Source organism: Rhinolophus sinicus, chromosome 12 (assembly GCF_057876585.1).
Source record: "Rhinolophus sinicus isolate RSI-liver-muscle chromosome 12, RSI-T2T, whole genome shotgun sequence".
Classification (NCBI taxonomy): domain Eukaryota; kingdom Metazoa; phylum Chordata; class Mammalia; order Chiroptera; family Rhinolophidae; genus Rhinolophus; species Rhinolophus sinicus.
The window spans coordinates 42,757,897-42,776,184 of record NC_142512.1 but is presented as its reverse complement, the minus strand read 5'-3'; the positions used below and the strand labels follow the sequence as shown (position 1 = coordinate 42,776,184).

At 48.0% G+C, this 18,288-nt stretch overlaps 1 protein-coding gene across 1 annotated transcript; it reads right to left on the bottom strand.

Annotated features, from left to right (window-relative positions):
- Nucleotides 1-5,431: 5,431 nt before the first annotated feature.
- Nucleotides 5,432-6,486, bottom strand: RPRML (reprimo like). Its single transcript, XM_088802297.1, has one exon. It carries the CDS (start codon nt 6,237-6,239, stop codon nt 5,877-5,879), a length of 363 nt encoding a protein of 120 aa, XP_088658423.1. The 5' UTR covers nt 6,240-6,486; the 3' UTR covers nt 5,432-5,876.
- Nucleotides 6,487-18,288: the final 11,802 nt, after the last annotated feature.

Here is an 18,288-nt window from a genome sequence, read left to right as displayed (position 1 = left end):
CTCGAGGCAAGCAGCAAAGTGTGTGACCTCCAGTTTTTAATTTTTTAAGAAGAGGTTTGGCTCAAAAGGAAAAGTATTCTGCTTGCCTTTTGGAAAAACCTAAATCCATTCCCACCCCCACTTCTAAGTTTATTTCTCTTTCTCTGGTAGTGCTTAGGAGCCACTGACTGTTTTTCAGATCATGCGACTCAGGCTGCATTAAAAACTCTGGAGAAAGGAGAGGTTTTTTTTCATCTTTCTTTTGGGAACTAAGAAAAGAAACAATTTGACACTATTGCTAAAGCAACGAAAATGGCTCTGCTGTTGTCACCTCCATTTGGAAGTAAAACTTTCCTACCAACCCCCGTGGATAGCAATCCCTTACACTGAATTATGGTGAGAAGGGATTAAGCGAGAGCATTTCTTGAGCACTTACCAATTCCAGGATCTCTCCTTTGCAATCCCACTCTCCACCCTAAATGTTCCCTTTCCCTTTTTGTCTCCCTAACCATGGAAAAGCCTACCATCCCTGGAGGTCCTCAGACGCCATTCTTCCCATCCCTGGAGCTGGCTGACTTCCCTCTTTTCCATTCTGGATTGAGCAAGGGAGAGACAGATGCAAGAGAGAGGCCATCTGAGGAATGTTTGCTGGGCCCTTGGACAGGACATCAGGGGGTAGACTTTGGAGTGACCGCCATGGTCCAAGCTTCAGTAGGGTCCAAAATCCCAGCTGGTCCAGGACACTGCAAAGCAGCCAGTCTCTCAGGACTGACCAAACTCAATAATGGACACGTAGCATGCCACTTCCTAAACTCAGAATGGAAGGGATGGAGGCCGCCTTTTCAGTCACTGGGTTACTGATGCTCATTCTTCTAGGGACTTCTTTCTTGGAGTTGGGAGACCAGCGACGGCAAAATGGAGATCAGAAGGCTACATGGAGAACAGAGAACCAGAGCAAGGAGGCAGTGGTCCTGACAGATGCAATATGCAGACCAGTGAGTCACCTCCTCAGTGACCAGCAGGGTCCCCCATTCACTCATTTCTTCATTAACTCAACAGGCATTTGTGGCTCACTTACTGTGCAGGCACTAGCTAGGTACCGGGGACACAGCAGGAGGGGAAAAGGTGATGGTGGGGGAGGTGTGGAACTCTGTGAGAGACATTGAGACAATGAAAAGACAGGTCACAGATTGGTAGAAAATAGTCTCAAATCACACATCAGCCAAAGGACTTGTATCCCAAATACATAGTGAGCTCTGAAAACTCAGTAATAAGCAAACAAACAACCCATCTTCAAAAATGAGCAAAAGACACTTCAAGAAAAAGTATACAGATGGAAAACAAGCATAGAAAATATGCTGAACATCATCATTCATGAGAAAATACAAATTTAACCCACATCATGTGCAGCAAAACTGCCCAGTTGATCCATAGCTGCCCAGTCAACCCACAGATTCATGAGCGATAATAAAATGGTTATTTAAATCATAAAGTTTTGGGCGTAGTTTGTTGTACAGCTAGAGATAGCCAAAACCATCACTTTTGGTGTGTGCCAGACACTATGCTTGCTAATAATTATTATAAATAATGTTATTTAAGCCTTCCAACAATACTTAAAGGTAGGTGTCATTAACCCCCATTTTGCAAATGAAGAAACCAAGGCTTGGAAAGAATGTCTTACAGGTAATAAGGAGCAGAAGTAGGGCTTAAATCAAGGACTGTTCTTAATTATGGACTCCACTCTCCCAACCATCACATTATGTGGCAAGTGGTGCTGCTGAAGGGTGACAAACACAAGACGTTTCAGAGCCAGTCATGATGTCTGTGTCCCTCCCCGCGCAAGCTCCTTTCACGCTTCCCCCTCATTGACTTTTTCATTTTGAGCTCCTGCGAAGTGAGGTGATTCTGGAAAGATAATCAGATAAATAGGCAGAGGATATGAGTTGAGGATTTTATTATAGTTTTTACACATTTCCTAACAAGCACTAATCGTCCTCTGTGTGCAGTTGTCATTTGAGAAAAAGTAAATGCTACATCTGTTCACTGCCTGTCTTTTCTTCCAGGCGAAAGAACACATGGTTCTCTCTCACAAGGGATTGTGCTTTGTTCCCCACCCACTAGAGAGGCCTGAGCTTTGGGCCAGGTGGGGAATGGCTGAATCTTTATGGGCTCTCCTCTCCCCCGTAGCTCAGCCAAGCTTCCGGGACTCTTGGGCCCATCAGGCGTTAGGGATCATTTTAGTCCCCACCTCAGTTTCATGAGAAAACAAGGTCCACAGAGGAGGTGTGGCTTCATCAAACACCCACTGAGAGCAAGTGTCAGCGTCCGGCTAGGACCACATCTCCAAATGTATTCTCCAGTGTTCTCTGACCTCCAATACCCTCTGGAGTCTCCTTTTTAGCTGCAAAGAGGTCCCTAGACTCCTGATGGTGGTCACTTTGAGTCCAGGAGTGCTGAGAACAACAGGATGGGTTGAGAACAGGCCATGGCCCAGGAGTTCAGCAGCCGGTGTTCAGCACCACGGACAGCTCAGCTGGCCCATTACTGGGGAGGAGGCTGATTGCCCAGCAGGCGTAGAATGGAATGGGAGAGAAAAGTATTGGAATGATCTCAGAGACCATCTAGTTGTACCCCCTCATTTTTCATGGGAGGAAACCCAGGAACCGAGAGAAGTGACTTGTCCAAATTCACATGGCCAGTCAGTAGAGAGCCGGGGATGTGGGGAGTGGTAGCCCATTTCCTCGTATTTTTTCAGGGCCTTCAGATATCTGGTCTCCATAAGTTATCAGTGTACAGCCAGAGCTTGAATCAAAGTCTCCTTTCTAGCTGTGTGGCCTCAGGCAATCTCTTTGAGCCTCAGTTTCCTCGTCTGTAAATGGGAGTAGTAATGAAACCTTCCTCTCGAGGGTGGGAACTCAGTGCTTGGCACATTACACATGCAACACATTATTTTTGTTCTGCTCATGAAACTGCATGAAAACTACAAAATGCTTTGCAAATATGAATTACTATTTTCCTGTCCAGGGATCCCATTTCAGAGACAGAAATACATTTAGCTGGGAAAGCATTTATACAATCAACAAAAATAACAATAATCATAATATTATTTTTATCGAGTGCCTATTACATGTCAGAAACTGTGTTGGCCACTTTACAGGCATCATCTCATGGGAGCTATGGGTTCTATTGCTTCCATTTTATACATGAAGAAACTGAGGCACAGAGAGGTTGAATGACTTCCCCAGAGTCACAGAGCTAGGAAGCAGAGCAGCTAGGATTTCAATGACCAGGGTCCAGGACTTCTCTAGTGAATGTAGTACTTTCCGAGATTTGGCTCCTGCATCCTGGGCAGGCCTTATTGGAAGAGCTCCGAGCCTAAGGATGGGGGGTGGGCTTTGGAGAACCAGGCCCCTTCTTCCTCTGCCCTATGCCCCAGGCTTAGGATTCTGACCCAGTTTGGCCTCTGCTTTGGAGCAGTGTGGCTCATTGGCTCTTACGTAACTGCGTTCTCACTCCTGCGTCGGTGCTTCATATAAGACAGATCAGTAAATACCCTGCAGGACATCAGGGCTGGGGGAGAACGAAGGTGGGCTACAGGTGTGATCTCACCCTCCACCCCTTCCCAGGACCCCACTCACACTTGCTGATTTCCTCCTTGAGGCTTGAGCCTGTCTTTGCCTGTATCTGCGTGCATGAACGCACACTCATGCCCGAGTGCCCCTGAGTGTGCCCAGGTGTGCACACTTGTACACATGGGCGTACCAGTCATGGGATGGAGGGCACAAACACACGTGTTAGGACAGACATGTCTTCGTTGTCCTTTTTCTTTTTTACAGTGAGAAAATCCTGTAAAGCTTCCCCACTCAGACGTTCCTATTTCAGCCAATTCAGGAAACTTAACTCTTGAATCTCCTCCTCTTACCCCAGTCACAATTAGCAGCAGATCCATTTTGCTAGAAGATACCTCTCATAGTATTCATTCTAACTTGGTCAGCCGGAAAACAGTGGCCAAGTCCCTGTTCCTCAGGAAACTCCCATTTTCTGGTGATTTGGAGTTTGAGCTGCATTCTTCAGGCCACTGGGTCAGCCCAGGCTCCAGACACCTGTGCTACACGAAAGCAGATACCCAGGTTGCCCAAAATCTTTAAAGGCTGCTCTCTCCGGATCAGGCTGGGTCATGTGCACGTCACACCAAACTGCCACTAGAACGGTCTCCACAACAGGAGTTTTGCTCCATGAACACTTTACAAGTAGTCTCCGGCCGCTGGCCTTTAGTGGCCTGTCCTAACTGGAAGAACTCTCCCTGTCTGAGGCTGAGGTGGGGGCTGGGGGAGGGGACACATCCTGATGATGATGATTCTGACCACACAGGACTCAAGAGCCAGGAAGATCCTGGACCCTTGACAGGCAGTGACCATCTATGCTTTCGCTGAGATGCTGGCCCCCTTCCGCCTATGTAACTACCGCTGAAGACATGAGACGAGGGTGTTCCCTCCCCTTCTCTTAACAAAGTCAAGTGAGGCTCAGCCTTCTTCCTTGTCATTCACCTTCACTTCCACCCATGGCAAAAGAGAGGAGAGGGAGAAATCCATTAGAACTCTCCCGCCAAACCTTCCACGCACCAGGGTGCCAGAGTGGGGTTGGCACTAGGGCTCAGGGGGATACACGTACACAGGCTATCCAACGCCCAGCTTTCTCTCTTCCTGTCCCCCCAATCCCCAGGCCAGACACTTGCAGACAGCAGAGCCCCCTCTCCCCCTTGGCCACAGAGCACCAAGGTTCTTACTGCTTAACACGGCTTTAAGGAAATTCTGCACCTACAAGAGGTGCCAGGGTTCTGGGCAGCAGGGGGCATCTTATAATGGGAGGTTCCAAATTCCTGAACACAGCAGCATTTGGAGGCCATTTTCACCATTTTAAATGTCCTGGATCCTAGCACCACAAAACCCTCTCCCAAGGTTAGCGCCCCCCCCTCTTCCCCAGCCAAGGGCACTTCAGAATCTACTCACCTACAAGGGTGTGTTCAAAACGAGCCCTAAAATGGAGCTTTTGGCCCTATAATTTTTAACTAGATCGAGTTCCCTCCAAATTAAATTTTATTTGTTCACTGTCCTGATGTATTAATTTTGCTGTTTTCCCCATTTGGACTCAAGGCATTGATTCCTCCCCACGCTTCCCCATCTCACGGAATAGATTCAAATTTCCCAGTGATTTAATTAATCTCACCAGCCATGCAGCGGTCCTGCAGGACCTGCGCCTCCGTGGCTGGCGGGCTGGCGGTGTAGAAAACGGTTCCGTTTCTCTTTTTCAGGGAGGAACCTCAGGAGCCCCCGACGGCTCCCAGTCCTGTGGCCAGGCGTCCAGTGACCGGCTTAAAGTGATTGCCGCCTGGGTACCCACCGCCCACTCACGAGCTCCCACCAACACATCTGAATACACACCCCACAGAGGCTCCAGTGGGGAACTGCCGGAAGCCCAACAGCTGCGGTTTTATTACAAGATTTCTTTTCAAATGCAAAATCAAGTCGCCAACAAGCTCGACGACTCGGATTCGTCAACAACTAGCCCCCACACCGCCCCACCTGCTTACACACAAACTAACAAGCTAGTGACCTTAGCCCCAAGGTGTAACTCACAACCTCTCCCATCCTGCCCAACTTATTTTGTAAAAGCGGTTAAGAACCCCCATCCTCCCCCCCACCCCTAACGCTGAAGCGGACACAGGAGCGAGTCAGGTGTGGAAGTCCCTTCGCGCGCCGCCGCTTCGAGTCCCGCAGTGTCCCGGACCAGGGCGCCCGCGGCACGTCGCTGCCCCTCGCACAGAGCCCGGGGAGGGGGTCGAGGGTCCTGGTCTCCCATCGCCGTGTCCTTCCAGCGAGGGCGGGCCGCGGCGGCGCTCAGTACAGCCCCAGGATCGCGGCGCCCACGTCGTTGGAGGGCCGGCGCTCCTGCACCAGAAAGTTGATCATACTCTCCGTCTTGATGAGCAGGTTGCAGCCCAGGAAGAAAACGCCGAAGACCACGGTGAGCGACAGCACGCAGAGCACGGCGATCTGAGCCACGCGCGACAGCCACAGACTTCGCTCATCGGGCACCAGCCCCGCGGGGACACCGTCGCTGGTGGACAGCGGCGCGTCCCAGGGGCAGCAGCCTAGCCACGTGGCCAGCCCGTGGCTGCGGTTCCCCAGGGCTTCCCCGCCGCCGCCGCCCAAGCCGCCCGCGGCATCCACGCGGCTGTGGTTCAGGAAGGTCCCGTTCATAGCCGCTCCGCGCCCGAAGTCTTGGCGCGAGTTCTGGGGCGCACCGCGTGGCTCACTGGCGTCCACGCGCTGGGAGACACTCGCGTCCACCTGTGGGCGGGGAGAGGAAGAAGACGAAGATGCCCGCTCCTTGACACCCTGTCCCTGCAGGAAGCGGCCGCGGGGAGCAGCGAGCAACAGGCGATGCGGGAGACTAAGCCGGAGAGCCGAGCGCGCGTCCTGGTCGCCGGCTGCCGGGCTCCACCGCCCCGCCGCTCCTCCCCTAGCAACGGCCCCGCCCCGTCTCCTTCCTGCTCTCCTCCTCCCGGGGCCCCAGGCCCTGCCAGAGCCCCAGACTCCCCAAAACTGGGAGGGGTCAGGAGGTACCGGCAGCTGAGTCCTCGGGCCTGAGAATCGACCTCATCCGAGCAGCCGCGAGTGAGGTTTCTGAGCTGGAAAAATCTCCCGAAAACGCCCATTCCGGAATTTGGTGCTTTTAACAGTTACGTTCTTCCTTAAGTCTGCCCTAAATCTTTTCTCCTCCCTTTATTTAAGTCCTAGTAAGTCATCCTAGACATCAGAGGAGTAGCTGTGACCCCCACCCAGCGTTGCCTGTCCCGCGCTGCCCTTCCCCGGTATTTCTCCTTCCTCCCACCTCCACCCTGTCCCATTTGATTTTTTTAAATCTAAATTATTGGTGTGTTTTTTTCTCCTTTCCCTTTATGCAAACTATTAGATTGGTGCAAAAGTAATTGCGGTTTAAAAGGTTAAAAATCATTGCAAAAACCGCAATCACCTTGCACTAACCTAATAGTTAGAAAGTATGAATTAGCAAAACGAAAAATGTTGAACCTCATTATCCCACTGCCCAGGGGGTGTCTGCATCACCTTAGTACAAAAATCTTTCCCGACCTTTTAGTGTGTCTCTCCATATACATGTCGGCAAAACAGGGATGCCCTGTTCATGCATGATCTTTTTTGTACCTGCTGTTTTTGTAACCATTTGCATTTAACAGTGTATCTTTTAGTAGTAATGTTAATCCACAACAGTGATTCTGAATTGCTGGATGATTTCGTAAAACCCAGATGGCGGGGGCCCAGCCCAGACTTTCTGAATCAGTGGGGGGGGGAGGGCCAGAATGTGTGTTCTAACAAATGGCCAGGTGACGTTCAAGCTGCTCTTGCTGCTGCGCTTGGAGGACCACTCAGCTGCAACATAGTGTTAAGGAAGGAAAGGTTTCCACAGTACAGACTCCTACAGTGCATTTAACCAAAGTCTATTTTGGGATAGTTGAGTTGTCCCCCCCCCCAGCCCCCTTTTGTTTTTTTGCATCAGAAACAATATTACCACAAAGAGCCTTGGAACAAAGTCTTTGTGCAGAAACTATAATTTTTTATTTATATTTTGAAAAATGGCCCCATAGAATCAAGAAATTATATCCTGCCGAATTGCTCTCCACAAATGTGCTAGTTTACACTCCAGCCGTGTGGGAAGGGCTTTTGCAGCCAATCCTGGTTATTCTAATTATTAAAAAAAAAAAAAAACTTTGCCTGACTTTATGGGATTGGGGATGGTTTCTCACCTTCATGAATTTGCATTCTTCGTTGTGAAAGGAAAGCTTTTAGTAATTTTTGCAATAGTCCAAGCAAAAGACACCAGCTAGAGGCTTGGGTTGAAGTGGTGGCAGTGGATGGAGAGACAGTGGGGGGGAAAGGCGTGGCAAATTGGAGTGAGGGGATTCAAGATGTCCTCAGCATTTGAGCGTCTCAAAGCTATACCCCCCCACCCTCCGCCACCATTAGAAGAACACTGATTTCTGTGTGTGTGTGTGTGTGTGTGTCCTGGGAAGCTATTAATATTTTCATTTTAAAGATGAAGAAACTGAGCACATCCATAGACATGCATTCACGCGCGTTCACACACACGGAAGATTGTCCCACCTTCCTCAGTCTGGGAAAGCAGCTGGCACAAGGGCACCCAGTTTTCTGGGCAACAATCTCCTCTGACCACCCCTCGCCCGAACCAGGACAGAACTGGAGGACAACAGGTATTTGGCCCAGAATTTCATCCTCTGCTTTTGACCAGGAGATTTCTTTAGAGAAATGCCCAGTTATGTCCATCCTTCCCCTGAGACCAACCTCTGACCTTTGATGTACCCTGGACTTGGAGTCTATGCCCTTGACTCCATTCGGCTGAGGTCAGGCTGTCTACTGCACAGAAAAGGGAAGTGTGAATAAAAGAGGGGGGAGAGGGGCCTGCCTGTCTGTCTCTGCAAGAGGCTGTGAGGAGGCTGAAGCTTGGTCTTTCCTTTATGAAGCACATATAATAATACGCTCAGTGCGTTAACTATCCACCCCCACTCAAGTCTTACACCAGCCCTTGGCTTCCACTGGATTGTCCCCATGACACGAGGAAACAGAGGCTCAGAGTGATTAATTGACCTACACAAGACCTCACAAGTAGTTGAACATCAGAAGCAGAATTTAAACCCAGATCTGTCCTGTTCCAAAGCTGCATTCTTGATTATTCCGCTCTGCCCCCTCTCTTCCATCAAACATAAGCTGGTTTCTCTGGATACTTGGGGGAGAGGAAGATGCTGCCATTACCTGGGAGGAGGAAAGGAGAGAGAGAACTTGGGCTTGTGAAAATACACAAAGAGCACCTAAATGAAAACATGCAAAGGCTGTTTATTCAAAACTTGCTTATAGCAAGGGAGTTGGCCACCATTGTATGAGGTTGGCAGACACTCAAAAGCAGGCAGAAGAGTGGGAAAGCTTTATGGTGGGAAAAAGGGAAGGCTTCAGGTGTGCTTTGATTCAGGCTGTTGGCAGGTGAAAGCTGGAGGTGGGCCAACGCGGAACCAGGCGTCCCAGTGATTAGTTAGGGTAGCACGTTTGATTTTCTCCAGGTTGTCCTTTGTTGGAAGCAGGAGCAAAATTAGGGAAGCTGTCAGTTATTGATCAAGTGCTGGCCATTTGGGCTGACTGCTACAGGAGTTGTGGTCTGGCTTCCTGGGCTGTTGCTGCAGGTCAGAGTTCTCTTTTTATATATGATGTGGCCATTTTCTGTTCGTATATTCAGTCTCTATTCTCCTCCCCAGAGTTCAAGAGTGTGTGTGTGTGTGTGTGTGTGTGTGTGTGTGTGTGTGTGTGTGTTGTGTGGGAGGGTGCTCCCTATCCAGTGTTCCCTCCTTCTGCTTCTCTCTTCTGCCCTTTCTGGAGCCACTGGTCCCAGCAAGTCTGGCTGCTGTTTGATGTGCATTAACTCTTAATTCTTATAATAACCCTGAAAGGTAAGTGTATTAGCCATTCATTGCCACACCCAGCTAAGCTGCTTCCTGATTCCTGGCCCTCAGAAACTCTGAGAGTTAATACATATTTGCTAAGTTTACTAAAAGAGTTCCATCGTTAAACAGTGTGCCCTGCATCCCCCCTGGGAAATTCACAAGGTGTTGGCCAGGGCCACAGTTATTTGAAGGTTTGAGTGGGGGTAGCAGATGGGCTGCCAACATGAACCCTCTGACACAGCTGTGGTCTGAAGGCCTCAGTTCCTGGCCATTTAGACCTTCCCATAGGGCTGTGTGAGTGTCCTTGTGACATGGTGGCTGGCTTCCCTCACAGTTACTCTTGAAAAATGTGCTGGAAGGTGAGCAACTCGTAGAAAGGAGAGGGACAGAAGAGTGAGGCTGCAGAGTGAAATGTTAGCTGTCATGATTTAATCTTCACAGCTAACCACAGACGTCATTAGCCCCATTTGACAGATGAGAAAAGGGAGGCTCAGAAAGGACAAAAATCTTGCCTGAGGTCACAGCTTGTAACTGGTAAAGCCAGGATTTAAGCCCTTAGCTACCTTCTAACCTAGCCCAAGCTCTTTCTAGTACTTCGCGTTTGTGTGGGGGATGCTTCGTTGTTAGGAAAAGAACCCCCTCCCACCCCAGCCCTGTAGAGGCCTCAGGAGCCTGTTCACTGGGCTGCCTCCCCACTCTAGAGACAAGGAAGCCAGCACCTCTGGGCCCAGCTGCCACCCACACAGAACTATTTTTATCCTTCACCTCAGTGACAGGTCTGCATCTCCCAGCTCTGGAAAGGCCATCTGGGCAGTCTGGCTGCCCCAGGAAGAGCCTCCACTTGGAGGCCACCCTTTATGCCCTGCTGTTCCCCAGCTGTTTCTAGATGAACCTTTAGCTCCCTGGCTTGCCTTGGTCAGTAAGGCACCTCCCTGCCCCATGTTGAGAGATCCACTGGGCAATCGTCCCTAATTACTAGCACTTGCTGGATGGACCTACTGAACTAAAAATGTTTAAATCTGTAGATATTTTAAGTTGTTCACACTTCAAACAAGGTAAATACAATAGTCCATGCATGAGCTGTTTAAATGATGACATAAGAATGATTTTATCTGCTTATTCAATTGTACACACACACACACACACACACACACGCAATGTAAATAGATGACCATTATAGGGCATCATACTTCAGGGAACGTCAGAGCCCTTGAACACAATTGATTTTCTGCAGCGGTTTCTAACAACTCCCTTAGGCTCCTGTTCACACTGTTCCTTTGGCAAACTCTTCCTGGAACGGGCAAAGGTTGCCTTCCACCGGGTTCCTGTCCAAACAATCTCACATTTCACAGAGGTACTTTTTGCAACTGATACATAATTTAAATAAAAATGGATCGCCCTGTTCGGGCCCCTAGGAGAAACAGACGACAGCAGAGGAGGGCCCCCTGGCAGTTCAGGCCAAGGTGGCTTTACCCAAAGCAGTAGGTGAGAGGCCTCAGACAGGTATCACACCCCATCGCCTGCCACCTGTCTGATGTGTGTTTTAGAGAATACCTGGATTTTAAAGGTCTGGGATCTATTTCTGCCTCCGCCCCTAAGTGTGTGTGTGACATTGAACAAGTCAGCCATCCTTTCTGGGCCTTAATTGCTCATCTGTAAAGCAAGGGAACGAGATCAGATAACCTTCAATAAAACTTTATTTACAAAAAAGGTGGTGGGCCAGGTGGGCTATCGTCTGCCTTCCTCTGCTGTATGTTTCCTGCGGAATGCAGAGGGCACGGGGCCCGAGGTCTGTGCCTGAAACACTGCCGGACCTCCCTTAACACCTCTGTAAATGAGGAGTGTGGGTAATATCTGCATTTCCCAAACTGAGCTCTCCGAATCAGTAGTTCAGTGAGGCTTGCAACAGAAGAGATAGTGACCTAAACAGGTGTCTTTATTACAGGACTTCTCAGGGCCTTTACTATGTTGGTGTGTATTGTGAATTTCCCTGGGGGTGCAGGAAGCAGCATTTAACAATGGAAATCTTTTTTCCTAGCACCAATTAATATTTTTTTGCCACTATGTACCACTCAGCACAGTTCGGGAAGTGCCCTATAACCTCCCTGCAGCCTCAGTTTCCTTCCATGTAGAACATGGATGACGATGGTGCCTGCTGTTGGGAAGGTTAAATGAGGTAATACCTGGAAACAGGCCTGCCACTGTGCCTGGCACAAAGTAAGTGTTCACTAAATTCTGGTAGCTATTACTTATAATAAGGTGCTTCCTTTCCAGCTCCTATATTCTGTGCTTCCAACTGTAGCATGTAATTAAACTCCAAAGCATCTGGCTTCCTGAGTCCAAAGAATATGCCTGGAGGGAAAAAAAAAAGGAAGAGAAAGATCCTTCTGGGTTGGCCATTTGTGCACCACCTCACTGCCAGTCTTCACAACAGGGGACCGCAGCACGATGCCAACCCCTCACGACAAGGCTCCCTCCGGGAGTCGGTGGTTCCCTGCGTAGCTGAGACGCCGAGGGGGATTTGAGGCTGCCGAGAGGTGAGAGGCAGGATCGGGGCTGCTGTAGGGTCAAGCAGAAGAACCCAACAGCATTCTCGTGGGGCAGCTCCCCTTTCCCACTGACCTGGGCACAGTGATCCAGCCACTTCCAGGTGTGTGCTGTGCTGGGGGAACAGTGGCAGGGAGAGCTGAGGAGAATTCAGGCAACAAGGGCTATCTGTAGAGGGAACAGCATCTGCTAAGGCTCAGAGGCCTGGAGGAGCACGTGGCTGTAGTCACAGAACGGGGGGGGGGGGGGGGGGGCAGGGGGAGGCAGTGAGAGGGAGTGTCAGCAGAGAAGGCTCCAGAGTAGACTGGAACCAGGACATGAGAGACTTTCAGCGGGGAGGTATTTACATTGCCCTGGATTAAAAACAGCAACAATTTGGGATTTTCAAAATGTTGACAATGAACACGTATAGCTTTTATAAGAAGTAAAACTATATTTTTTAAAAAGGAAAGAAAATGATCACTCTTGCAACCATGTGGAGGTCAGTTGGGAGGCCACTGTAAGTGACCAGGCAAAAGGTCATGATGGGGCCCTGTGGCTCCTAAAGTCTAAAACATGTATTATCTGGCCCTTTCCCGGAAAAGTTTGCTAATTCGTGGTTTATCATGATAAAAACTAAGAAATTAAATGCCCAAGAAAAGGAGATGGATCAAATTACAGGACCTCCCTTCAGCAAACCCAGTGCAAAGCCACTACTGGAAAACGCTGCTGGAGCACAGTGGCTCTCAAACTTGGCCGTACTTTGGAACCACCTGGAGAGTCTAAAAATCCCGCAGCCCAACCCCATCCTGACCAATTAAATCCGAGTCGATATTTGTTAAGCTTTCCCCGGGGGTGTCTAATGCAGAGCCGCTGTTGTAGGAGAATACTCAGTGACATAGAAATATGGCCACTATATATTAAGTGACACAAAGCAGTTTACCTAACAGAGTGTTCTATTTGACTCCTTGCTGGTAAGTGTCTTCATGCACCCACACAAATGCACAAAGCTGCCCACATATGAACAACAGATGCCGAAAATTGACACTGCTCATCTCTGTAGTGATGAGCAAACATCTCTGAGATTTTTTTTCTTTTTGATTATCTACACTTTCTATGTGTTCTACAATAAACATCACAATCTTGTAATAAGTACAAAAAAGATTTAAAAAATCAGCTTAAAAATCATATAGTTTGTTTGGGGACAAAGTATAGAAAAGAGCATCTGATTAAACAAGGAGTGGCCAGGTCATTCATGCACACGGCAAACCCTAATGGCTGCTGGCCCTGCAGCCCAACAGAGAGGCACTTCCCAGCCTCATGGAGACACCAGGGCTCTGTGAGTTAGGCTGGCCCTGTGGCCTCTAAGCCTCAGACCCCACCAGTGTAACATGGGGTGAGTGTGGCCACCTCACAGGATCAAAACCAAGCATGAATGCTCAGAGTCTGCCACGAAGCAGGAGCTCAGCAAAGGTTGCGTCTTCTCCATAAGCAGCTCAGAGTCAGCCTGCAGCCAGGCAGCTTGCCGCCATTCTTGCTGAAGGACAAGGGTTGGCTTTCCCAAAGCTGGGCCTGCTCAAGTTCCTCCACAGCTGCTGGTCTCTGATGCTGTTGCAGCTGAGCTAGCTGGCAGCCACCTCACATTGACTTTGGCTTGGAATCTCTGCTGCCCCTGGAATTTTCCCACGCTCCCTAGAAAGACCCTGGCTTCTCATCAACACAGCCTTATCCACTGTCTCCAGATGGGTCCCATCTGCACAAAGAAGGGCTTGCAGTCTTCCCATGGCGGCTCACCTTTAATGAAAATGACAATAGTAGCTGCCTCATATCGACCCTACCTGTGCCTGGGCTTATAGCCTCTATCTCTCAGCCTTCCCTCTGCAGGGTGTGTGACAGTATTCCCATTTCACAGATGCAGATCGGAGAGGTGAAGGAACTCAGTCAGGGTCCCAAGGCTGCTAGTAAGTGGCAGGCCTGTCTGGCTCCCAAGTTACTCCTCTGCACCACACGGCCTCTTAGCCATCTCCCTTCCCTCTTCTACCTCAGAAGGCAGAGGTTCCCCAGCTGATGCTGACATGCGGCCAAGTTTGATAACCATTGTTTTAAAAGCAGTGATTCTCCATGGACTATGGAAACTCCCGGAAAGATATTTTTAAATCATGGCGGGAGGGAGGGGAAAGTATGGAGTTGGGTGGAGGGGGCGTGGGTAGGAACTAGAAGGGGACATTCGGGGCCTTCTGGGGTTGTGGTAATGTCCTATTTCTTGATCTGGGTGCTGGCCACTTGGGTGTGTTCATTTTCTCTGAAAATCATTGAGCTGTACATTTACGATTTCTGTACTTGTCTACCTGCATATTTTCTATAGTAAAAAAAAATTTTTTAATACTGTTTTTGAAGTAAAGAAAAAAAGGTGGTTGTCCTCAGCCACTTCACAGACTCCTGGGCAAAGGCAGCCTGGCCCAGGACACATCGTCTGCAGGATGCTTTCCACAGCATCCAGCATCGTTGGCCTTGAGTCTGTACCTGTCCTGCAAACAAGCACACCTGCTATCTTGTCCTGACGCTTCTCCCGGGCTGATGCCATGTTTGGCTAAAATGCCCATGTGGCTGCAGGAGCAGGGACTCCCCACAGCCAGGCCCTGTGGCGAGTGTCCGCAGCTCCTCCCTCCCCACAGTTGGACCCATATGACCCCATCCTGACCAAGCTCCAGGACCTAGGGCAACAGGGATGGAAACAGCTACAGCCCAGCACCTGGGTCTGAGCCGTGAGTCCCCTGCTGACCTCTGCCTGGTTACTACATGCACTGTTTACCCTCGTGCCTCACGCACTGGGAGAGCTGAATATTATCAGCAATCATTTTTATTGAGAGGCCTCCATTGTAGCATCCATGGGTGCTCCACCATCACCCCCCACTCCCAATTAAACCTTCTTTCTTATAAAAATGATCTTTCCAGGGCTTCATTCTTTAACCTGGTTGCCTAAGCCTATGATGTTGCAATGTCTGATGATGGGACATTGCCTTGCTCTAAAATTGTGGGGTTTAAGGCAAGGTGAAAGGTCAATACAGAGTACCCCCAATCTGGGAGGTCTTCCAAAGGCACCTTGAGAATCACAACTCTTTGGTTGCATGTCCAGCTACTTCACATCAGCCCTGCAGATGACAGACTGGAAATGGCTGTTGCCCCACTGCACGCAGGGCACCCTTTCAAAAGATATGGTAGCACAAGGAATTCTCTGGGTGTTGAGGGACCAACAACGTGTAATCGGGAGCTAAAGCGAGCACAACCCAAATCCCAGCTCTACTATACTACTGCGCAAAATGGACTTATTGACTCCCCCCTCCCCGCTAGTGAGCATAGAGGAAGGAATTCTGTGTTGTGTCCTGCAACCCCACTTCCAGCGCGTGGGCCGCTGCTGCCCTCTAGTGGTCAATGGATAAATTGCACAGCGAGTTGACCTGAACATGGGCCTTTGGGAGAAGCTATCCTGTAAGTCTGAGTAAGTGATGCTGGAGTTCTCAGCCTTGGGTCTCCATACTCCCTTTTCATAAACGGATATCAACCTCATGATTTCATAAACTTGATATGATAATGTCACTTTCATGGTTTAGAAACATGTTTTCCGGATTTTAATTTGCCTTTGACCCAATAATTATATAGGTGGGAAAGTGTGTGTGTGTGTATTTATACTTACAAGAAATTGTATTTTTAATAATTGTTGCCAGAGTATGGGGCCTGTGTAATTTCTCCTCTGGGGGAACTTGAAATATTAGTTTTAGTCGGTGTTTATAATCAATTTGTAAAGAATTGGAGAAGGTGTACATGCCGTGTGGTAAAGCACAAGCCTGATAATAAAGCCAACATTTCAGCCTCGTTAACACATGGTATGTAAGTGGTGACTGTCCTTCTATCTATTCTTCCTGGGACGTAGCAGACCCGTCAGATCTGCACACTCAGCTTTGTCAGCGCTGCTGTCCTGTCCCAGGGTAAGTCTCTCATCTTCCTGGTCCATCTCCATCTTTTGTCTCACTGTTTTGCACACGTCTGTCGGGAACCTTCTGAAATGGGCACCTACAGCCTTGATGGACTCGTGCAGTGTGCTCTTCTGCCTTCAGTGCACATTTCATTTCTCTCACTATAGATTTCATTTCTGCAAATGAAATGAAATCTGATTTCAATGCAGATTTCATTTCTTTGTATTCTGCAGGCCACTATCATTTGGGGGTTTCTCATGTTTCCTTGCAAAGTCAAAGCAGGCATCGCCTCAAATTCTCCTGTTTTCTATAGCAATTTATTTCCAGAAGCGTACTCTTCCAACACTGCCTTTAGAACTGGCAAGAGGAGCCCCTAACTGGCCCTGTAATTTAGAGTCCCCACATACAAGATAATTAGATTTGTTAAGGACCACAGAGGCCTCTGTCATTCAGGACCTGGCGCTCAGCACTGGCACAGCAGGACCCAACCAGAAACATCTACTCTCTGGAGTAACAGTGTTCAGGTCTCAGGGAGATGCTTCTTCACAGCTTATCACATATCCATGAGGAAAAAATACAACTGCTTCTAAAGGTTTAATGAAAGCTTAGTGGAGCCCCCTGCTACGCCCTATGGGGGATCACAGAGAGGCTCTGAGTAGAAAAGTACTTAGGTAAGAGAAACAAATGAATGACCACGTCAGAGCTTTCCTCTCAATAGCCTGAATGCAATAGATTTCAACACAATGAAATATCACTTTCTAGTAGTGCTGAGTGTACAATTTCTTCTTGTTTTCGTGTTCCTGTTAGTGGTTCTGGAGGTACACATGAATTGCTACAGTATTTGCCTCAGTTGTAATTGGAAGCTTGGACTATTTTTGGAATATTACATAATACCCATTACATATTACTCTTATATTTGTCGCTATGTCTAGACTTTAGCAGTAACTGGATACTGATTCTTTACATTGGCAACCAGATGGACATTGAATACTAGAATTCTGAATTTTAACATTTTTATTTAAAGAGTTCCTTAAGTTTTCAATTAAATTTTCAGTTAAATTTATAATTAAAAAAAATTTTAAATTAAAATGTAAAATGAAAAGTAACTTATAATTGAAATAAGCTTTTAAAGAGTGAAAATGTTTGAATGTATGTGAACAATTTTGATATAAAAATTTGATATGCATTATTTCTAATTTGTATTTTGCCATTTGTATTATTAAATACTCTTCGATATTTAAAAAAGCTAATTTCTGGGGAAATATACTGGAAAATGTTTAATTAAAAAATTTACATATGTTTATATATTTATGAAAATATAAATTTTATACTTTGATTATAATTGCTCTTAATCCTTAAATATATTTTTAAATCTTGATAATAACATGATTCATGATTTTGCTGAAAAGATAAGAAAATAAATTTCATGGAATAGTTATGCATATAATTTTGTCATATACAAATCATAGTTTCATGCACACTTAACAATTTTGTCCTTTATTGGAATTTTTGTCAGAATATGAGGATAGAACATACTTCATTTAACAGCTTGTTAGTTTGATTTATAACTTGTAAATATTTAGACAAATGACCTGTGGCCTCTATTTGCCTTTATGCCCCAGGCTGTGATTTTCAAAATTTATTCATGGGCCCCAGCTTGGGATTTCCAGTTCCTTGAGTGGGTAGGAATCCACCCAAGGTCGTGTCTGTCACATTTGGGGAGGTGGGGACAGTGGGTGCTTCTTCCCAGGGCTCTACCTCCCCCCAAGCTCTCTCTGGCTTCACATCCCCAAATGCAATGTGCAGCTGCCCGACTGGGAGAAGTGCACAGGCAGAGGGTAGGGGCAGCACAGCCCCATTAGAAATCGCTCCCTAATTTCTTTCTGTCACATCCTGCCATCCTGTCTCAGAAGGTAGAGTGGCCATTGGTAACAAAACTTTCTCTTGCCTCCGTTTGCTACAGTTGGGGGAAATGTCTCCCAGCCATCATTGGTGACTAATGATACTAAGATGAGTGGCCTTCACGAGGAGGTGACAGGATGTCAGGTCATCAGGTTAAGCCCACACCAACTCTACTAGGCAGGTCTCTTTTGGTTGCAGGTGACAGAAACCCAACTTCTACTTGGTCAGACCAGAAGGGACATTTATTGGACAGCAGGATTGCAGAAGGACAAGAGCGTGTTTAGATCTCAGAGAAGGCGGCTCTGGGACTGGAAGCCTGTCTGGATCCGCTTCCTCCGCTGAGAGGAGGCTTATCTGCTCAGAGGGGCTGTATCCACAGAA